Genomic DNA, 22,793 nt, shown 5'->3' on the forward strand with positions numbered 1-22,793 from the left:
GTCTACCACCATTATAGTACATGGAGGCCACGAGGAAGGATCATGATGCTGACAATTGTCCATCTTCGACGTTGATGGTTTGATAAGTTGAAGTTGAAGTTGAAAAGCTGAAGTTGAGGCTTGCTGAGTCACGGGATCTGCCGGGGCCAAAAAAAAAACTTCCCAGACGATTTGCTTCACTACCAACGATCGGGCGACGGTGATGGTACTTGGTGATGAAAATGGATTCATTGATTAGCCAGGATAGGTGATTGACTTTCTCTTAGGCTGGGTTCTTCAGCTCTTATGATCGCCCCGGAAGACATTGCCCTGTGTTGTCTCGTGCGATCAGGGCTCTGCAGCCGAGATACGTATCCATGGCATGCAGCTCCGAGGCTCTACTAACTATTCCATGGCCCTGCTAGTTCCCTGTGGCTGCGACATGGTTCAGAGGCTGGTGAGACAGACGCTGGCTACCTGAGGCCTTGCGATGGTACGGAGTACGGATACTTGTTCTCGCGACACACTTTGTAGCTAGTATAAGCTGTGGAACAAGGACGAGATACTCACTCTCTCCGCATCGTCAACTCAAGGCCTTACGTGATCGTAGGATGAGATGATTACGAATCTCGGTGAGCAGCGAGAGAGCAGGCTGGTGGATTGATGGATGATGAGACGAATTACGGCGGACGACATACTATGTATATAGCTTACAAGCGATCAAAGTTCGTTATTTACCTGTAATACCATATTGCCACTCCCCGGTTATTTGTAATAGCAGTATTGGAAGGAGATTTATTTTAATACGAGAGCTTTTTTCTTTAAAAGTAGTGCTACTATGGAAGTACTTATATCTGATGGCTGTGACCATCCAACGTAGTGTTGCTACTCATCATCAAAACATCGAAGGTGGTGTGTTTATTGGCTATTAACAAATATAACTATTTCATTCTTAGCCAATTAGCGATAAGAAGAAAAGCCAGATATTAATTAATAGCCAATAAAATATTAAATAATTAATAAACATATTACCTAACAATAACTCTCACCAATAATAAGAGGTAATCAAAACTTCTTATCACATGATCATGTACCGGGTTTATTTCTGCGTGTCAATATGAAACTTTGTATAGCAAACCGAAATCTGATCGCTTGTACATAGTAAAGCTGTACATCGAAGTCCACGGTACGAATATCAAAATACAGTTCAGCCCTATGGAACGTCCCCCTTGCGCTTCACTTAGCCCGACTCGGCGGTAGTGTTTGGAGGCTCGCTCCCTGCATCCTCAGCCACGATGAAACTAGCGACACAGCCACGCAAACGAATCATCTCAAAAGCGAGAAACGAGGGAGCAGACGTCCCGTGGCCCATATTACCTTCCTTGCCCTGAATTCAAACGGATATTGTGCATGATTTAGAGACCCTCTTCAAACGGAGCTGCCTCAGATTTGGCCGGGCGGGACAGGCTGCATACGGCCTTCTCAAGTCTGCCTTGTCGTTCCCATGCAGGCAAGCGTTTCCGCTCTCAGACGCTATTAGGGTGGCAAATTTATCAGTCGACCGAGTTGATAGTCTTTTCCTCTTTACAGTCAACTCACATGGGGTCACTGCTGCTTCTCGGACAACGTTGAGCGAACCCCTGGGGTCGGAAATTGCCCGGCCGTCAAGTGTACGAAGCAACAGATCAGAACACATATCGCTTCTAGACGGCAGACTTCATCAAATAATAGAGTAACTGAGCAAAGAGTAATCGTACAGTCTATCACTAGCCATTAAGCATCTTCACTTGGAATTGTGTTAGCTGTCATCTTTCCCAACCCACTATATCACACCACCATCCAATGCGCCAAAAGCTATCCCACGAGCAAGCAATAGCCTAAGCTTTTTTAATATATCTTCACCTTTGACGCCTTCGGGAGCCTTGTCTCTCCAATCCCATCCGCGTTGAATTCGTTGGACGTCATTCTGGCTGTCTTTGCCCTTGCTCTTGCTGCCAGACACTCCTGATCTGGGAACAAGGAAGCCAGAATCACCCATCTCCCTAGATCCGCTGATCGACTGTGAGCCTTCCAACATCTCGCTGCCAATGAGAGTGAACCCGCTCGTCAAGGTCGTAGATGAGATGGATTTCTTCAGTAGCTTTTGGGGTGATGTGGCAAAGAAGGCGGACATTGACGGCCCCGAATTAGTGAATGAGTTGCCAGCCCCGGTATCGTTTCCTTCGTCGAAATGCAGGCGGTGGTATAAAGCGGACTGAAGACATGCTTCACACTGCTCATATACTCGCTCAGTAACGGTTTGAAGGTCTTCAATTGCCGCAAGAATAGTAAGTTGCTGATCAGTGTTCAAAAATTGGTTGGGATTGGCTTCACCAAAATGTTAGTCACATACATGGACGGAAGGGAACAAGGATGAAACTCACGGTCAAGAAGCGCTAGTGCTTCGCCAAGCAAGACGAGTAGCCCATCAACCTGGGCGGCGGATTGCCTGTCTGGGTCATACAAACCACCATAGATGCTGTCAGCCGCACTTCGGATAACAGCCACCAAGGCCCTCGCAGCTTCCCGTTTTCGTGCGAGTGGACGATGCCTAGGCACGTTGTCTGAATCGGAATTGGCTTCCTCATCTCGGATTTCGTAGTAAGATCGTAGCGTGGCATAACTGCTGAAGTAAAACTGAAGCATAGCAGCTCCCTCCGCGTCCACGGATGCAATGGCAGACAACGCGGTAGAGGGATCATAAAGAAGCGAACGAAGCTGATCGTCGAGCTGACCCTTTGCTGGATAGGCCCTAGATTGTATAAGGCAGAAGGATGTGAGTAGGTCAATCACATTCTTAATCTTCCGAGAGCAGTGGGCACGCGCATAGCATATCAGGGCAGTTCCATAATTCTCAGACACTTCAGCCACTTGATCACCGTATCGCTAAATGAAAGCAATAAATTTAGCTCTATATCCAATCGGAAGTGGGATACGAATATAAATGCAAAGGGGAACCAACGAACCTCTGACACTCGCCTGCCTTCATCACTGAAGCCCACTTCTGCACACAAAACCACAGCCTTGTCCATTTTATCGGCTGTATCCAGGGATACCTTGTCCATCAGCTCCCTGACCTTGGTCCTCATTATCTCCTGATCATCAAGGCGACTCAGCACCTCCAAGGAGAGTTCCCATCCCTCTCTAGCGCCTCTATCACCGAGACGATTCCGCAAAAAGACACCATTCGCGTAATTGATTAGAATATCGTCCTTTTGCAGTGGTTTCTCAGGCTGTCCATAGCTGAGAACCATAAGGTCGCTTTCGTTAAATCCGCGCATCGGCTCGGATCCCGTCGATGCAGCAAGCCAACCGCCGAAACTTGCAATTTCAGCTGTTGCAGCACTTACAGCAAGAGACCAAGTTTGCAAAAGTCGAAGCACGCTTTCGACATTTCCTTCGCATATAGAAGCCAGCCCAACTTCACAGGGGTTCATCGAGTTAATTTGGAAACCGGCAGAACCTAAAGTATCAGTTACTGAGCTGTATGCATAGTCAAGACGTCGTAGGTATGACTCCTCGGTGTTTGAATCAACTGCCCGAGGTGCCTGAGAGCGGCGCTTCGTTGAACCTTTCCTCTTTGCGCCCACCAAAATATCGCTATCATCATCGCCATCCCACCACGCAGTGAGAGCAATAGTGGCTTCTACCCAATCCTCGGAGTGATCTAAAATGCTTTCCGCATCACCACACAGAATACTATACATAGCTTTGATGTTTTGGTATACGGACCATGGTATTCGGCTCTCTGCCATGCGAGCACTGTGACTAAATGACATAGAGTCAGGACGTTGAAGTGAGATGCCGAAATGCGGAGCGACGAATGGCCTTTCGTCATCGTCGGGAGATTGCGCTTGGCCACTCTCAGCCATATCTTCTAGATCCAGCATCGCAGCGTTCACTTGTTTCCTGAACATGGTCCATTCTACTCCTTTGATATCCCAGTCGTCGCATTGAACTGCCGGACATGTTTTAAGAAGCTGGAGGACTTTGTTCACGCATTGTTGGATATTTTGTAGCTGCGAACCATGGTACCCCGGCTGCTCATATCCATCTTCCATAGCAGTCCTAGCATAACTAAAGTCTGCCTCGCTTAGGAGTGTTGTCACATTATCAAACTTAGAACGCATTACGGACTTGAGGATGAACTTCCAGAACATAGGCGAGGCAGTGGGATTAGGTTGGATATCTTGCAGCATATTTAAATGGACGGTCTCCAGGTCGTGGTGCCTCCATAGCCATTGAAATAGGACCTTGGGTATGGGGACCTTTGGCAAGGGCTCATCTCTCATCACTAGGTCGCGAAACATGCTGCGAGATGATTTAGAATCCTTGAGGGTGGGCTCGAGTAGTGGAGGGTGGTGAATTTGTAGTAGCAATGAGCTTAAGAATACAGCTTTCATGATAGCTGGTGACGACTCTCCAGGCCCAATTCCTCCGCTACGAGGAACACCATCTTTTTCTTCCATCATATTTGGTGAATACCTCTGCCACAAAGACGAAAGCTCATCAGACACAGCGGAAAGGCTTGAGTCGACAATGTCATCATCGGAATTACGATCGCGGACTTGATCGTACATGCGACATATAGCGTCCTCCATTCCTAACAGCAGCTCACTCGGCTCATCAACCGAAGCCAGACTCGCTCTAGAGGCAAGATCCTTAACGATTGACGGAAAATTAGAGTCCTTCTTTTGTTTTGGTGGCTGGTCGTTGCCTGGAGGTGCAGACTGTATCCAGCTTTCATCAAGTTTTGCGCGCTTTGCACCAGTCGGATTCGAGTATATCAACGGTTTTCGCAGGAGCCGGGATGGTTGACTTTTAGCGGCTGGTGGAAAAAGAGAGTTGTTGAACGAGCCACCATCTTTACTTGGTGACCATCCTATTCCATTATCTTCAGGTTCTCGGTTATCCGTAGTACCAGGTTCGTTATCTTGAGATAGTGGTATATGTCTATTTGAATCGAATGGCCCTCTGGTCCCTTTATTCTTGTGGAATATAGATCTGAGATTATTGTGAGGTGGTGGTCGTTGTGACAGATAGCTGGATGAAGGAGAATCCAGCTCCCTCGGGAAATTGGACGAGGTAGTAGAGAAGGATAAAAGGTCATTGTCTGTATATGAATTGGTTGACTGGTCGAATCGGCTGTCGGAAAAGTTCAAAGCACGCCGTGTACCTGGCTGTGAGCTTCCAGACACTGAGGATGGTGGAAGTCCTGCAGGAGTAAATGAGGCAGCAGAGGAAGGGGGCGCTCCGGCTGGTGTCGTGGACATGTTTGAGCTAATACTCCGAGACTTTCCAGGCGTTGACAAAGCTCCCGGGCTGTAAGGAGTAGTAAACGCCATTTTCAAAGGAGCTGTTATGTAGAACGCGGCGCAACCAGTTGAAAGGCAACAGGAAATCAGGTAGACGTGTATGTAGCTGTAGCGCAACAAACCATTCCCCCACAACTATCAGTTTAGCCAGCAATCGTCAAAAAGACCGCGACAGGCCTTTTCCTCACGAATCAACCCTGACTGTAAAGCAAACTGGCACGAGAGGGATTGATGATTTATCAGTTCACAAAGTCACAGAAAAAAACGATGTTTACCTAAACTCGCGGTTGGTCCAAGCTCGACATGGAAATAAGTTTATCCGTATTAATCACGTGGGTGGCAAAAAATACGAGGAATTACCGCTTTGGGTAAAAGTCACCGCTGGGCTTCATATAGTGTGGGGACGATCAGATATCATAGCCTTGACATAAAATGGCCAATTATGCATTGGGTGCTTTTTGTTCTCTGTATGATTTATAGAAGGGAGCAATGAGTGGCGGGGCCAGCGTAACTAGAGCTTCACATCCGATGTCAATCATTCAGCCCCGTCTTGAGGCGGTCGGGATATATAAAGAGGCTACAGCCCTCCTTTCCTTTGACCAACCTTGAATATTATCTCCTTACTTTTTGTTTCCTGATACTGGGTGCTATATTTGAGCAGAAATGGCATCCTCCAAGCAGCCAAAAGCAGAGTCGTCCAAAGTCCACGACCTGAATGCATCTGAGGCAGCTTCAGTTGATACCCAGCTTTCGGCCCCTGGTGATCTAGGCGCGGGCGAGGACCACCGTATATATAATGTATACAACACGACGTCATTCACAAATTATAGGATTTCTCAGTCCAACGATAAGTCTACACTTTACTACGTCAGAACTTCCATCTTTACACCTGGAAAGCCAGAAATAACGTTCCACGTTGGAGAACGTGGCGGTTCCATCGTGGGGATCGCCAACTTCCTCAAGTTCTCCTCACACTCAAAAATCGGCCTAGGAGACCCAGCTGATACTGTTAACATGGTATGGGAGGATTTTAAAAAGGAGAGCGTGGACCACTCCAAATATCGTTTTGAGATGACAGTCAAGGGGGAACGAAAGGGATTCCTCTGGAAGAGAACACGCAGCATTGGAGTCGAAGGGTCCGTCCCAAACAAATTTAGCGAATCAAACTTCAAGCTACTCGATGAGGGAACCGGGGAGCTGCTGGGAATTTATTCTACCAACGGCATCAAGAGCATAAGAAAAATGGGAAAGTTCCAACTTAACCGAAACTACGGCCCCGAATTTGATCTTATGTTCCTTCTCACCGGTATGGCCTTGCTTGAAAAACTGCAGCGCAGAAAGCATGCCCGAGGCAGCGGCGGCGGTGGTGGGGGAGGAGGCTAATGGCCTCAAAATCTTTTGAACAAGATACCCGGAGTTGAGACTGTGGACGCAAGGCTGTACCTCTATATGTATTTATTCATATTTTTATGCGGTATGCTGGATTTTTTCCCAGTAAAATTTCCAATAATCGCCCCTGCCATCTAATCCACTTGCGATGTAATATTAAATAGCCTAAAGAATATGCGCGGCGGTAACTGTTCCCTAGTTATCAACCTAAGCTCTTTGGGGAAATTCCCTGTTGCCATAAAGAATGTGTGCATTACCTCGGTTTCTATCCTGGCGGTGCTTACATTAAATTTAATCAAGTTATTCTTTACTTCGGAGTTATCAATTGGTTAATTTAATGAGATTTTTCAACGTACCTAGGCTAGTGGTTAAATTTTTGAAATTGATTGCCCTTATTGTCTGTTCGATATTGATAAAATGTTATTGGAAGGGCTCACTCCATGTTTAAAACTAGCTTCTAGAGTAGATAATCACCATATTATGTGGCTTGAATTACGCATTGGCGTAGGGGTATATATATTGGCTGGGATAACTACAGCTTCGTATTCCCTTCAGTCTTATTAACCAACACATATCTATACCTTGCCTTGCCCTCGTGCATATCCGTTAACGCTTGCTTTACATCTCCCATTGGCCGCTCCTGTACCCATGGATGGATCCCTTGTTCATTCGCAAACTTAAGCATAGCTCTGATTTCACCCGTAGAGCCGATAGCGGATGCACCAATCTTCAACCCTTTCCCCATCATTACTCCAACTCTAAATGCCGGTAAAGGATCTTCAGGCGCGCCAACCTGGATGAATTCACCACCACGCTTAAGCAAGCGAAGATACTTTTCAATAGGCATATTGCCCGACGAAACGGTGCAAATAATCAAGTCAAGAGTTCGTGAGCGTGCCTTAACCCAGTTCTTTTCTTCATCAGTGGCAATGAAAGCGTCAGCTCCCAACCCGCTTAATGCATCTGATTTCTTGGAGCTCGTTCGTGAGATAGCAACTACCTTGTCGCATTTCATAGCTTTGGCGAAAAGAAGCCCCATATGTCCTAGGCCACCAATTCCAATGATGCCAACAGATTTCCCCGGGCCGGCACCACCTCGAAGTAAGGGGGAGAAAACTGTTGCACCACCACACAGCAAAGGGGCGGCAATCGCGCTAGGAAATCCGTCTGGGATTTTGAACACAAACCACGCGGGGCCTCTCCAGTAGTTAGCATAGCCACCGTATGATTTGCTTCCATCAGGATATTTCCCGTTATACGTTCCGGTCATACGCTGGCAGTAATTATCCAGGCCAGACGAGCATTCTTCGCAATCTACACGAAGACACGAACCTGACTGCGCACCAACACCAACCCGGTCTCCGACCTTTAGCTCTCGAGAAGGGGAATCAAGCTTAGCCACGTCGGAGCCAACTCGGATAATATGCCCTATAATCTCGTGTCCAACCACACAAGGATAATTCGTCGGTCCCCATCCAGAGCGGAGGGTATGAATGTCGGAGCCACAGATACCACAGTGAGAGATGGCAATATCAACATCACTCCCAGAGAAATTCTTGGGTTCGTAGGTGGTGAATGTCAAAGGTGAGGTTGCCGAAGTGCTGACCCAGCCTTTGAAAGTGATATCTTGCATGTTGGGATGTCAGCAGTAGTCGACGATGGTTGAATGATCCCATGCGAGATTATCCCAAGCAGTTGAAAGTTGAGCGTTAGTAATCGAGAGGAGAACGTCTATGGTCGGGATTGGCATCCTCCGCACATATATATAGGAATTAGACCCAGGCAAGCGCCAGGCTTGCCATCGGTCGCCTCCATCATGGAGAATCATTAGGCAAGTTGATCGCATCGCAAGCCTCAAGCGCTCATTTTTTTGCCGAGGTTGAAGTTGAAGTTTATTACGATGACTAAATGATGACATAAGCAAGACTTCTAAACTTTGAAGTTGCTTCTATTCATACTTAACCATCAATGAGCTATCGACTACAGACAACCAATATACCCAATACGACCTGTGCTAATGACATATATACCCCCAATCATTAATCTCCGGCTTAAATATGGAGATAGACCTAGAGCTGGTGGGACGGCCCGGTAGTAACTCGTTTAATAATGATACCAACGGTGGTGGACCTTCACAATTTGAACCGCAAGCGGAAAGAGATCAGGCCTCCTCTGAAGAGGCTACCTTATCACCATCTTCAGAAGATGATTCTCCGTAAGCTTTAAGCCCTATCTATTCATAGTTGCTAATAAGCCCCTGCTGACTTCAAGCATAGTGAAGATGATATTCTTGACTATGATGATAATCAATTTTATGATGACGATGCCATCATGTCAAGAATTGCGCACAAAGGAAGGAAATCGCGCTATTCTCGCAGATATGATGATGATAATATGGCACTTCGAGTACCTAGGCGCGGGCCCCTGAAGCCTGTAGAACCGAGTGCGGAGTTCAAGACCTTACAGTCTGAAGCTACCTCTGCTTTCATTGACGCAGATTATGAACGAGCTCTAAGTTTGGTGAAAAAGGCTATTCATCTGAACCCTGAGATTTTTCAAGCTCATGTTTTGCTTTCAGAGATTTTTCTAGCTCAGGGCCAGAAGAAAAAGGCATTATATGCACTTTTTACTGGAGCTCATACTCGAAGGAACCCGGAAGTCTGGCTTGAAGTTGCTAACCTCATTTTGGAGAGGGCTGATGAAGACCGGGCCGCTGTTTTAGATGACGTTCTTTATTGCTACAGCCGTGTGATTGATATTGATCAAAAGCGATATGACCTACGTTTCGAGAGAGCCGCCATAAATGAAGAACTAGGCTATAAAGGAAAGGCCGCTCAGGAATATGAGAAAATTCTCGAGGGTCTTCCGTATAATACGAATGCCCTGCGTCCCCTGGCTGCTCTTTATATAGAACTAGGTGATATAGGGAAAGCCAAAGCCCAGTACGAGAACTGCATTGCTCACTATATGAGCCTCAGCCTGGAGGAAGTTCAAGAGTTCACCTGGTCCGATGTTAACATTTATGTTGAGCTATTCTCATATGATCACAACTACCAAGCTGGCATATCATCCCTCAAAGCCTTAGCCAGGTGGCTTTTAGGCCGCAAAGGAGATTCTGGCTGGGATCTAATTGACGACGACCGTGAATGGGATGCAGATGACTACCCCCGCCGGGCTACAACTCCCTGGTTTGTCCCTGGTCAATATCCTCTTGAGTCATATGGTATTGGGCTACCGCTTGAGCTACGAGTAAAGCTTGGAATTTATCGCCTAAAAATGAGATATAAGGATGAAGCACTGGTATGTATATCACCTAATCTTATTCTATCAAATGCGAAGTTAACTCTTGTGCGAGTTCCATTTCCATTGGCTAGAGCCAGAGGATAACTCACCTGGTGCAAAACTGTTCGATTACGGAGATTTGTTTAGAGAAGCGGCCGATTCAATGAAGGATAGCCAACTATATGAAGACGCCCTCCGATTTTACGCCCCCCTTCAACATGTCCAGGATTTTGCAAATACTAGCCTCTTTTTAGCCATGGCCGAATGCTACGGTGCCTGTGGAAATCAAGAAGAGGCCGAAAGGTGTTACTTAACTGTGGCAGAATATGACAAAACTAACATAGAGGCACGGACTAAATTAGCCTACTTCTATGAGAAAATGGGGATGACCGACCAAGCTCTTAAATATGTGACGGAGGCAGCGGACATCGGTCGGGAAGAAGTAATGTCACGTCGGAAACCTAGATTCGGCCCAAATATAGCTCAACTAGCAAAATATTTTCGAGATACAGAACGTGGACTTCCACGAGTAGCAGACCAACAGGCTCCCACTGACCGCTCCTCCCTCTCAACTACCGGAAACCATGTTTCTGCTGAAGCAGGTACCCACATTGGTTTTATCCCACCCCCGACTCTTAGTTTACCAAGCGAACGCAGGACGATTGATACCGCCCCTTCAAAGCCAGACGGCGAAAACGTGCAGTATCTATACGCCAAAATGTTAGAACTACGACCATATATGCGCAATGGACGAAAAGATGCTACGGAAGAATGGCTTGACATCGCTTATGCTTTATTATGGGATTTTCGGTCCAACAGGGTTTTCTTTCCGCTACAAAAGAAAATGACATTTTTAGGATATTCTAGAGAAGCTCAACGTAAGGCAGGAAGATTAAAGTCAACATCCCTCTTAGATGAGCTACAGGAGATCTCCGACCGTATCCGAGCTACAATGGGTAAGTACTACTGCCTTCAATAAAACCTTTCTACCATTTCTGTGGACAGCTAACAAATTATATAGGAGCCCCTGAAATCGACGCTGACTCCATTCCTAATGATTATCATGGTATAACTTTTGAGGACTGGCTAGATATATTCCTCGAATTCGCTCTTGTTCTGTCTGGTCAGGGCCAGAAAGATGAAGCTTATGATACATTAGGTGCTGCGGCTGATGCAAGTATCTGGTATCATTCTAAACCAAGTACATGCCAAATATATATATGCTGGTTCAGTAAGTACAGTTTAGTCTTTTATTGGAACCAGAAGCGGAGTGAACAGATCCTAATGGATTTTTACGTTGTAGCGTGTGCTCTCCGGCTCAAGGACGAAGAGGGATTATCCGACATTGCACGTTGGTTTATGAAAGAATATCAATTCGTGACCGATGTTTACCGACTCTTTGTAACCCTGAGTAGGGTCTGTGGTAACCCACAGAGATCCCTATTCCATTCTTCACCCAGCATGAAATTTATACTTCGACAAGTCAAAGCAATTGACTACTCACTTCCTCCTGACCCGTCATCCCCGTTTAAGCGTTCGCGCGAATCCATATTTCAAGAGCGAGCGAGCCTCACAACAAAAGATGCAGAGGGTGAACTTATACCTGCCGAGGAAATGGATGTAGCCTTGTTAGTATTATACGGGCACATTCTTTATGCTGGAAACAGTTTTACAAATGCTTTAAACTACTTTTTCCGTGCATATGCCCTTGACCCAGAGAATCCGGCTATTCTCTTGTCCATCGGGTTGAGTTATATCAATCATTCCCTCAAACGACAATCTGACAATAGACATTACCTCATCATGGAGGGTCTGTCATTCATGCAAGAATACCGCCGTATTCGTTCTCAAAGCTCGATCTTGCAAGAAAAGCAAGAAGTGGAATTCAATTTTGCCCGGGTTTGGCAACTGTTGGGGATTGGTCACTTGGCTGTCGAGGGCTACCAAAAGTGCCTAGAATTAGGCGAAGAGATCGAACTAAAACGACAGAAGATCCAACCAAACCATGCTGGGAGAATGGCAGAGTCTGGCCAGCAGAGGGAGGTCTGGCTAGAGGATTTCTCTCGGCAAGCAGCTTATGCTTTACAGTGCCTTTATTTGCAGTCTGGCGAAAGGGAAATGGCTAAAAGAATTACACGAAAATGCCTTGTGCTCTGATTTTAATCAAAGTACAATTTCTATTTTGTGTTTGCGCTGTGTTGTATGAATTTAATCCTAAGCACTTGAAGGAAACTCTCTAGTTTTACATGTGTATTTCAATGATGTACTTGTACAATAGCTATACTAATGGCGATCATAGGTGAAGTCTTATCATAAAATATTAATACTGGTCGGAATTAAGTTTATTTCCCTCCATGCTATGTAGAAATCATGTTGCATACTTTTCCAATAACGCTTCTTTCCATAAAACCAATGGTATCTCTTGAATCTGCAACGGAGTATAGATATGATACTAAATATGCCCCAGCGCCGCTTGCCATCTAACCTTCAAAAAAAAAAAGAAAAAGAAAATCCAAAACTTAACTGTATATATAAAACTTGAGAATAAGAAACTGCGTCTCGGTGGAAAGCTAAAAGACAGACATTGATCAACCAAACTGCTGCAGGGTTTTCCGGTGGCAGAAGAAAGTTTGGACTGACCGGTCAGTCATAGAGCGGTGACTTCGTGTAACGGGCTTCGTTATATTCGTCAATCATTCGCTTAGGGTTGCAGCATCATCATCGTCGTCATCGAAGAACACAGCCGATTGCCGCCTCAGCTCTTCTAGAATACCGCTCTCTCGACGGTTAGATGGTATATGTTTTGAACCCATGTCCTGATGCTCGTCCGTTGTATATAGTTCATCAGATGTATACGTTCCGTTTACGTTATGATCACTTAACAGATCGACGGTCTGTTCATTGATCGCAGCTCCAAGAACCCGTTCCGATTGTGACCGTGTGGGTACACGCCTGCGTCGGACGCCGGAGCCCACAGGACTAGGGTTTCCGTCGGGAGAGGAGTATTTTAGGAAACCTTCACGTATAGCCTTCTCCAACTTCATCCTATTTTTGATAAATTGAATGGCTGGGAAGGTGCTTGACTGACCTTCGTGTAGCATATGGGCCAATCGTTCCGTGGACGGGTCTGATAGAATGTAGTAAAAATCAGATAATACTGATTTAGGCCATATGGTGATGGTGCCGCTAAATCTTTGGAGCCAGACCTCACTCCAGTCCTGCCCTAGAGGGCGAGGAAGTAGCTCTAGACGCCTGAGCACTTTCAACCATTTGGTAAGGTCAAGCTTAATAAATTGTTCAATGGCAGAACCAAGAAAGCCGCCACGCCAGCCTCTACCTTTTCTGTGAGTAACTGGGCGGCCAACGCTGCCACGAGTGCTAAAGGAGAAGAGGCTGATATGTGGATTAACCTGTATAACATTGTCAGAAAAATATCGACGATGACCAAGTATGACTGGCTATGCTGCCTTACCTGGGATACGATGGGGAATGTCGCATTGAAATGAATATCAAGCGCCTTCAAAGGTACATCGGTTCGGAGACTGCCATCTTTCCACTTATGACCAAAGGAGTATGGTGACAAGGTTCCATCTGGTTTCTTCATCATAAGAACAACAGGGTTCAAAATACCTGGGACTGCCGCAGATGCAATGACGGCACTCCAGATTACACAATTGGGGGAGGTCAAATAGTTTGCCAGGATAGTTGGAGAATGCGGGTCTGACGGTACGCAGGACACATTTAAAATGCGACCCGTTCTCTCATATGCTTCTCGAAACGTTGTAGAACCCCGGCAAAACCAACTACACTGTTCCGCCCAATCCATTGTATCAAACCGGGCACCTGTAAGCCACCACCGTCTTACCCAGACGGAGAACCCATCACGACATGCTTTAATTTTGTGTGCAAGGGCGGGAACAAGTAACTGCTTCAGCTCGGCATCGGTTCTCGTGGCAACTAAAGCGGCAATGAGGGCGCCTCCAGATGTTCCAGATATAATGTCAGGTAACACATCGTTGTCTAGAAGGGCCCGAACCACGCCGAAGTGATAGTAGGAAAATGTGGCTCCCCCCGAGAGGCACAAAGCCGTTCGCCCAAAATTTGTATCCAGATGCTTGAAAAAAAGAGCTTTGTCACGATCCGGTAGCCCTCCGTTTTCAAGTAAGATCCTCAAGGACGCCTCCGCTTCGTTAATAAATTGTTGGACCAGGTGCTTTGTACCATAGTAAGTTTCACTATATAGCCTTGGGTTCTCAACTCCAGCAAAGTTGTTTTTGATGCATGCTTCCAGTAGAGTACGAAGTTCTTCTATGGCATGATCTCTTTCTGGGCCGCGGCCTTCGTCTGTGGCAACCTGAATCCTAGCCCTCAAGTCCTGCAGCTGTGTAACAACAGCGTTGACCGTAACATGGTTATAATAGGCGTATTCGTCGTCTTCTTTCCAGACATCATTTCCCAAGTATGTATCCAATTCCTTTGCAGCACCTTTCCACTTTTCGTATTGGTCTGTAGATCGCAGTGCCTTTCGAAGTCTGCGTCTTTTTCCTTTCCAAGAGAACAAGTTCTCATAGAAGAGTATGTAAAAGCGGGTGAGCAGATAACAGAAGCTCAACACAGCTATCCAGGTCAAAACGAAAATGAGGAACGGCCATTTTAGTAACGCATAGACGAATCCTTCTCGGGTTTCGTCTTTCCGTCTGCGCCTAGGCTTACGGCTGTTGTTAGATCTTCGTACTCGCTGGTTGATGGGTCGCCAATCGTTCACGGCGGTGAGGGACAGTGCTTCTGGCGCATCAAGGGCATTTTTAAACTGTTGTAGGTGCTCGGGGCTAATGAACTTTGTGCTATAATCTGGGAGGTTATGTGGCTCATTCGATGCATCTTCATCGGTGTGGGCATGTTGGGGCTCGTCCGACTGTGGGTTCGCTGGTGTCGACATGATTCCAGTCACTACAGCGGGAAGAACTGCGCATGCAGGAAGTCATTATCATCGGCTACTCCCTTCTGCAGAAGATATCGATATCTTCATCAAGGGATTTATCCGACTTGGATGATTTGAATTGTTGGGTTGATTGTCAAGTTGTTTCTCGAAGCAAAGACGTCATGGCTGAGTAATGCATTATGTCATATTGCTTATGTCATAACTTATCTGATCGCTCTTTGTTTTTTGTTTATCAAAGTAGCTTTTTTTTTTCCTTTTTGTCCCTCGCAGAGGCAAAAAACCAAAGCGAACCCGCCAGCCCGAAACCCAAGAAGGCAAGCGAATCAGCGAGTGAAACAAGCTCAGAGCGGTAGCTAAGATAGCATGAAAAGAAACCAGCTGGAGTCAATGCGGCGAAAGGAAAGCTGAATATGGTAAGCGAACTCGTATCACCCCAAGCCAAGCTAAGAGTCCTCAAAAATGAGCCTCCTGAGGATGGTGTGTGGGAAAAGGCAGCCATATTTGAGATATCGAACTCAAGTTCTAGTGTGACCACGCGGCAGGTGATCTTTATGAAACTAGTTGGGCTCTATTACTTAGCTCCTTCAGCCGATGGCTCTCTGATACATACGGAGTACATAGGTCGATAATGTTCCAAATCTCGCCCCCCTCCGTGAACGGCCTCGAGCCTACCGATTAACCGCGATAACCTCTATCGCGGGGTTGAAATGGTTAGCATACGCAATTTGTGACCAAAATAAGACTTCCTGTCTTTTCTACCCCATCTTGGCACGAAGGCGAAGGCTCCGGCGCGAGACCATTGCTTCCCCGATGCAACCTAGACAATTCCATTGTATACATACGGGGTACTTCGCCCGGAGTACACAGAATTCCGTATATCAACTTGCAACGGACGTAATACGGATGTCGCGCCATCCGTTCGCACATCCTCCGCGCAGTGAGAAGGAAAAGAATGGACTATCACGCGGGTTTCTGTTTACTCCATATAGATCCTCAACCTTACAAGGGGACACAGTTTATATATATGAAGTATTACTCGAGTCCATGTTGAAATCAGGATGATCAAGTCGACTTTTCGAGATACATAATATTGCGTTTTGCAAGGATACATACTCCGTATACATACAACTGGGTGCAGAGTGCAATATATTTATTTTTGAATACTTGCATGAATCATGCAGTAGTGAGCAAGTTCTATGCTGGTTAATAAGCAGAAGCGTGAATCCCACCAATATACGTATGCGGAAACCAGCCGGTACCACCACCTTTACGGGAACCTCTATACGCTATCGTTAACTAGGCTAATCCTCGAAATCTATTTTATTACGGGGCACTGACAACCCCTGACAGTATGAAAAGAAAGCAGGCGGCCCGTGCGACGGGTTCTTGACATACTATGTATAGAGTACCCCCGTTCAGTTGCTAAGCATTTAACTTCTCCTCATTTCTCTAGAAGTAGCTATCCTCAGCATCGGGCTTGGTATGTTCAGCGAAATAGGTGTGATATAGACGGGGCCAGATATGTACCGGAGGAGTGGTCAAGGCCAAGAAGTGAAGGAGGAAGGGTGGCCCGTTTGTTGATCCCTCTTTGTCGGTAGAGGCGCAAGGGAGGGGTCTCTGAACAACCCTGACGTTTATCCCTCTTGACACGCATCGAAAGGGTGGCCAATATAGCCCGTTTTACCAGGAAACCCTGAACGGTGGACGTTTCCGTGGAGATTGATTCACGTGTGTACTCAGTGTGCACACTAATTAAAGATATTGACTGGGGAATCCTGCGCTCCCTCCCTTGGACAACGAACGATGACGTTTCGCCATCCTGGCTGATAAAGGGGTCGATCGATGCAGACGGAATATTTTTTTCCTTCGTGTGGTAGTTTCACGGAGTCGTGGACAGAAACGATTGACCAGTGATAAAGACTGTATACAGAGTATACATCGACATGCCGTTAGCGTCGTCGATGGCTTTTCTAGCGCAATAGCCGCAAGTGTAGGCCGTTTATCCTGTGACAAGGGTTATATGATAGGCGGGTTGAGGAATGTGGATGCCTCTGACCAGCCGTGTCTTGGTGGTTAATATCCGTGAATGTGCTCATGGGCGGGAGAAGAGCATGTTTGATCAAGGTCCACCAAAGAAGCTCTCTGCCGTGGAATGGCGAAGGTTCGATGTAGAGGTACATTCCAGCGACTCGGTTCTTCAGGGGTAAAAGTAAAGCGGTTTCTTAAGTATGAGCGGAAAGGAGGGTTAGAGGTCAAGATGTGTCCAATTTCATCGATGTTTCATGTCTTCGCGGTGTTGGAAGGACAAACCTCATGGTGGGGTAGAGAAGTGAAGATACGAAACAGATAAAAACCCCTCTACGAGTTATGGTGCAAAATATCCGAATTATTCAACGGTTGAACCGGAGATAAGGATGTTTCAACGGGTCAACACATGGCGAATACATACACATGAACTTGCAAGGCGAGGAAAAGTCAAGCCAGTAATAGTTTGGATCCCATCAAGTCAGCATCCCATGCAGTAATGCGCAGAATCAAAGGTAAGGCTGAACGGAGAATCGAAGAGTGGGAGACCAATAGATGTGAGTGTTTGCGTGTACTATGTATAATGCAGGGGCTTGGAATGTCAACCACAAGCCATCGGTTACATCATAGCCTGCGATCACTCGCTCCAATTATTATCTTCCTTTCTTTTTATCTTCATTTTCATTAGCCAACACGCCAAAAACCATGTGAGGTGTGAGTGGAACTGGGAGGTAACGAGATCAGAAGACCACAAAAATCTCTCCGAACAAGAGGATCAAAGGTAGATCGAACCAGTAACTGGTTATCCCGCCAGAACGAGGAGGATGCCCTAGTCGCATCAGCCCATCGCCGAACCAGAGCTGAAGGCCACCATCGAGGTCATCCAGGACGCAAAGGCTCAGGTCGTCAAGCTAAAAGGCTCCCAAAGATCTTGAGGCTAGCTAATCGTGCTCTAAGAAAAACCCTCGTGACGAGTTGATGTGAAATATAGCAACGTCTAGTGATAATGCTTTGGAAACAGTAAAATACAAGCAGGTTCGCTAGGTGTGTAATGTGTTCTTGGTTCATTGAATTAGTTTCGCGCATGGACTCCTCGACCTTTCTAGCTTCTGCCCCGTTTCCACTCTTCTTAGGAATAGGGATGTATCCAGAAAACGGACCGTCATAGTGGAACGTGCTATAGCGTGACCGTATGATAGACTCTGCCTTAAGTTCTTCTGGATATGTAGTCATAGTCTGCTCGATAGCATCATAGAATTCCTTCCGAAACGTTCGCCATAGCGTATCTTAGATAGAAGTCGGAAATACCGTCAAAGGGCCCAAAATGACGATCTCTGAGCCGAGTCCAGTGTCTGGCCGTCGACTAATTCCATAACTAGATGCTGTCTATTTCCATAGTCATGTACTTCTGTGACACGAAGGGGAATGGTGGTATATTGCTGGACCCTTCTTTTTTGATACCTGAGCACCTGTAACTCTCGAATGCGCGCGCGGTAGAAACGTAACAACTGACACTGTAGGCTATCATAAATGGTCATGAATGAATATAAAGTATCACGTGATACGTAATGACCCACTAAAGCGCTTAGTTTTATTGGTCCATTAGCATAGGCGCCATGATGCGCGTTCTTAGCGCCTGTTCAGCTATTATCAGATTCACTTGCATGGACCTCGTATTTATACAGTTGGCTTCTATTGATACATGACACACTCAGGCAGAGCATCCTAAACACAACACAGAATGGAGGACAGAGAGCAGTTTTTGGAGGGCCTGCGCCCAGATATACCAACCGATATAGTTGGATAGGGCAAGACAATGCCAAAGTAATCATAGATCAGGAGCACAGGGTTTGCCGCTATATATAAGGGTAAGCAGGGTTGAATACGGCCGTCTGCTCGAAATACTTGTCGTGAACATGCTGAGCCTGCCATACGAAGAAGCGTGTAGACGCATTGATAGCCTTCTTGGTATTTGAGCAGAGAGAGTGGGAGTATTCTATTGTGTTTCGTGCCACGGCGCGAATACGACGGGGGGCTGCTACGGGGGGAAGTAGGCAGATTCGTCTTGGAGCCCTTACGATCTACCCCGTACACGGTCAGCTATATGGCCGACTGTTACCCTTGAAGCAGCCTTTTCGGAGTCTGGGGCAAAAGTTAATCGTGATGTCTTGTGGTGGCTCCATCAATCGGATGGAGATGTGTTAAAGGGCTGCCTCGATAGATGCCAAAAGGCTGAGTGGCAACATGGCTATCACCAGCTGGGAACGGGGGCAGTATGGCAACAAGACGACATCCACGCTCCGAGCCAAGAGGGATGAAGGAAGTAAGGATCGAGAGGGGTAGGGACGGTCACCCGCCAGCGGTGGAAGGGCAGGCAATTGTCATCCCATTTCCACCAACTGCTTCTTCGGCGTCCAGACGCGAGCCAGGGTCAGGGTGACTTCATCTTCACCAGGCCGGACCTGCTCGAGTTGACTGGCGGGATATGGACAGGATGTCGGTATAGGGAGCGTTTGCGATTGAGCTATTTCACGATTAGCGTGACGAATCCGATCTGAGGAAGAAGAAGAATTATGGGCCCCCCACTCAAGGGGAGGCTTTGAGGTCGATTTTGCCCGGTTCAGGTAATAGCATCAACATCTCCTGACGGCGAAGGAAGATCTCAGGGTTAGATATTCGACATCGAGGCTACGGATGACCTCAAGGAAGAAGCCAGGGAATAAAAAGTCAAAAAAGATAGTTGAGGGGCCCTGTTGATATCATATTTTTCTGTCAAAAAAGAAAACCTTTTCGATGTGGATAATAGCGGGTGCTAAGATGGAGCCCCTGGTGGAGAGGGCACCCTGCGAACGAAAGAATTTGATATGTTCGAAGGGATGGCGCTAGGAAAGCCGGACCCGTTTCCAACGTCACCCTTCTGTGTGGTTATCTTTTCTAACGGAAAAAAGTCTGTCGAGATTAAATATACTCCATTCACATGCATATACACAGATTGGTTGCGCCGTATATATACGGAACTGATTGAGCTGCAGGAGATACAGAGACGCAGGAAGATAGAGAGACGAAGGGAAAAAAGCAAGTCGCGAGAGAGAATGCATGTGGGCGCGTACAGGAGCGGTGAAGCTGATGCGCGAGTGCATACGGGGTGGTTGGTTTCTTTGCTTTTTCTCACACTCTTTTTTTTTCTGTCCTCATCAGATTGCGAGTTTTCTATGCAGGGAGATATAGATGGACAAGGCCGAGATGGAAGTTGTATGTATGTCGACATCATAGCAAGAGGGAAGACTGAAAGGCTGTGGGGAAATGACGGTGGGTAGGACGGTTTGCCCTCTTGTGGAAGAAATCCGGGATAGCATCTCCCGTCGCCCGTGATAGAGGTTGTGAAAAGTTGCCAGTGGGCGGCGTACTGCGTGCTTCTTGTACCATGGGCGGGAGGCCTGAGATGAAGTATCGTGGAGTCGATTCCATGTCCAAACCATCGCCTCCGTAACTACCATTCGAAGCGTTATCTTATCGTAGCACCATCAGCACAAATAATAGAAGTGTGTATGGAGTATGGAGGTGTTATATGCATAAACAACCTTGCGCGCAGGCAAGGCAAAACGCTGGTACCGGCATGTATAAATGTAATAATAAGCGAAGTTATTCTATCTGAGAGGTTCCAAAAGCCAACGAGCCTGCAAGCGTGGCCGGATCGAGCTGTTATTGGACCGCTAGGACGGCCGTGAAACCATCAGCGACCATGGATGTGCTTATATCTTCTTCCAAGTATGTGTATACATTGTATACATAGTATGTAGTATGTACATATGTATGTACTGTGTATATTGGGGGTCATCAGGGGGAGGCAAGCGTCATGGTACCCGTAACCAAAAAAAAAGCCAAGCGACGGGATGGCGATAGCAACTCGTAGCCGCAGTGGTCAGCACGGAGAAGCAAGCTAATATAACCACTACTTACGAGGTTAGGGATGATGTTTTTGTCAGACCAAAGGAGAGGCTTCTTCGATTGCGTCTGCCAGCCTCAGGTAGCCACAGGTCCAGCGTCAAGAGTACATACATGTACTGAGCAGGGCCGTTCTTAATGCAGGCCGCAAACGGGATCGAGGGATAAGATGCAGAGGGTTTAGAAAAAAAAAAAAAAGGCAGAGAGGCAGAAAAAGAAAAGAGAGCAGAAGATGCAGAGAAGAAAAAGCAACGCGGTCTTATCGATGCATGTTAAATACTCCGTATCATGAACCGATCTCCATTACATACATACATAGTACCAGGTATCTCCTCAGTACCGCATGGCCCAGCAGTGGGTTGATTGGCGATGAGATCCTTCAAGATCGCAGGGACAAGCGCCTTTCTCTTCTCTCGCCTTCTCTCGCCTTCTCTTCTCCATCGTCTACTACAAGAGTCTGTATCTTATCGTCTGTATCATCCATCAGCTATCAGGAGGTCAAACTCTCTCGAGGTGCAGGTGGCTTAGGGGCGCCCTTTAACTAGGGGCCTTTAACTAGGCCCTTTTTTAACTAGAGTTCAGCTGAGCCTAGCGCGCTCTTGGGGGGGGGGGGGTGGATGGTGGGCGGCCCATGCCTACTCACTGCCTACATAAGTACGCTTACTTAGTTAAAAAAGAAAGCAGAAGAAGCAAAAAAAGGCCTTCCGCGGCTTCCCCCAATGAGAACGCCCGCCCGACACGCCCACGCCCACCCCGAAGAGGCCCACGATCCCCCTTCTTGCTGCTTCTTCTTCTTCTCCCCCCCTTTCATATTTTGCGCCGACAGGGAAGTTCTTCTTCTTCCTCCCTCGCTCTCTTCTGTCTTTTTTTTTTTTTCTCTTCCACCTCAATCCCTCGACCAAGGAACTCCGGTTTGGTCCTCTCCTCTCCCTCTCCCTTTTTTTCTCATCGCGGAGGAATAGTTACTCGGGGGGGCGTTAGAAGGTTGACCGTTCGTCTGACAGCTGCGGACAAGGGAATAGAAGAGAGAGAGAGTCAACAGATCAACAGGTCAAGAGGCCAACACAAGAGGTCAACCAGTGTCCTGTCTGTCTGTCTCTCTTCTGTCTTAATACTGTGATCTGTCTGTGGTCGTCTGGTCTGGTTTGACGGTCGTCTTGTCCACTTGTTGTCGTCCTAACCCCTATTTTTTTTTTTCTTCCTTTTTTTTTTCCTCCCTCGCTCTCCCTCCCGGCCTGGTGACCACAAAACCTGCACATGAAAACCACCAGCTGGTCACCCTTGAACGACCTCGCCACCAACGCCCTCGTAAACAGATAATCATCATATATTGTACTCCTTCAGCTGCTGCTTCTTCTGTTTCTTCTTCCTATTCTACTTCACCCTGTGTCTGTGTGGCTGGACACTGCTTTCTATACCACAGGATCCTGGGAGCTGAAGCAAACATGCCTCTCTACCCTTTTATATCTATATGAACCGTCTGGAAAAGCCTTCTCTGCTGCTTGACCTGGCTTACGAAGACAGTGTCTAGCTCGAAAACATGGAGAAACTAAACACTGAAGATGGCCAGCTCTTCATCAAGGTAAAAAACAAAAAAAAGAGAAAAAAAAAAAAAAAAACATCCCTACTCCAAAACAAACATCTATAAACAGACGTCTAACACAAACCGTCAGAGTCTCGCCAGGTTCGTTCGCACGCACGAAAAGGCCCTCGCCAACGCGATGCAGATGAGGCGGCAGTCGAGAAGTGTCGATCTGACCTCGTCTCAAGCAAACTCGGCGGCCCATGGTCCTTCAGGCCGCGCCTCTACCGCCTCTGCGCTCGCAGCTGCCCTCTCGCTCGGATCGTTGAGCCTTACTTCGCACAGTGTCCGGGTG

The 22,793-nt window shown here is 46.9% G+C and overlaps 5 protein-coding genes across 5 annotated transcripts; 2 read left to right on the forward strand and 3 right to left on the reverse strand.

Moving 5' to 3' along the window:
* Positions 1 to 1,801: 1,801 nt before the first annotated feature.
* MCYG_02393 (conserved hypothetical protein) lies at positions 1,802 to 5,291 on the reverse strand (the record flags this gene model as incomplete). Its single annotated transcript, XM_002849413.1, has 3 exons — positions 1,802 to 2,346; positions 2,403 to 2,904; positions 2,985 to 5,291. 3 exons carry the CDS (start codon positions 5,289 to 5,291, stop codon positions 1,802 to 1,804), a joined length of 3,354 nt encoding a protein of 1,117 aa, XP_002849459.1.
* Positions 5,292 to 5,996: 705 nt separating this feature from the next.
* On the forward strand, positions 5,997 to 6,716 carry MCYG_02394 (conserved hypothetical protein; the record flags this gene model as incomplete). The annotated part of the gene is made up of 1 exon (XM_002849414.1): positions 5,997 to 6,716. One exon carries the CDS (start codon positions 5,997 to 5,999, stop codon positions 6,714 to 6,716), a length of 720 nt encoding a protein of 239 aa, XP_002849460.1.
* Positions 6,717 to 7,254: 538 nt separating this feature from the next.
* On the reverse strand, positions 7,255 to 8,355 carry MCYG_02395 (NADP-dependent alcohol dehydrogenase 6; the record flags this gene model as incomplete). The annotated part of the gene is made up of 1 exon (XM_002849415.1): positions 7,255 to 8,355. The coding sequence occupies one exon, from the start codon at positions 8,353 to 8,355 to the stop codon at positions 7,255 to 7,257; it is 1,101 nt and encodes a 366-aa protein (XP_002849461.1).
* Positions 8,356 to 8,779: 424 nt separating this feature from the next.
* Positions 8,780 to 12,161, forward strand: MCYG_02396 (conserved hypothetical protein; the record flags this gene model as incomplete). Its single annotated transcript, XM_002849416.1, has 5 exons — positions 8,780 to 8,937; positions 8,999 to 10,022; positions 10,078 to 10,960; positions 11,026 to 11,181; positions 11,251 to 12,161. 5 exons carry the CDS (start codon positions 8,780 to 8,782, stop codon positions 12,159 to 12,161), a joined length of 3,132 nt encoding a protein of 1,043 aa, XP_002849462.1.
* Positions 12,162 to 12,697: 536 nt separating this feature from the next.
* Positions 12,698 to 14,943, reverse strand: MCYG_02397 (lipase 5; the record flags this gene model as incomplete). The annotated part of the gene is made up of 2 exons (XM_002849417.1): positions 12,698 to 13,414; positions 13,477 to 14,943. 2 exons carry the CDS (start codon positions 14,941 to 14,943, stop codon positions 12,698 to 12,700), a joined length of 2,184 nt encoding a protein of 727 aa, XP_002849463.1.
* Positions 14,944 to 22,793: the final 7,850 nt, after the last annotated feature.

This window comes from Microsporum canis, genomic scaffold (assembly GCF_000151145.1).
Source record: "Microsporum canis CBS 113480 supercont1.2 genomic scaffold, whole genome shotgun sequence".
Classification (NCBI taxonomy): Eukaryota; Fungi; Ascomycota; class Eurotiomycetes; order Onygenales; family Arthrodermataceae; genus Microsporum; species Microsporum canis.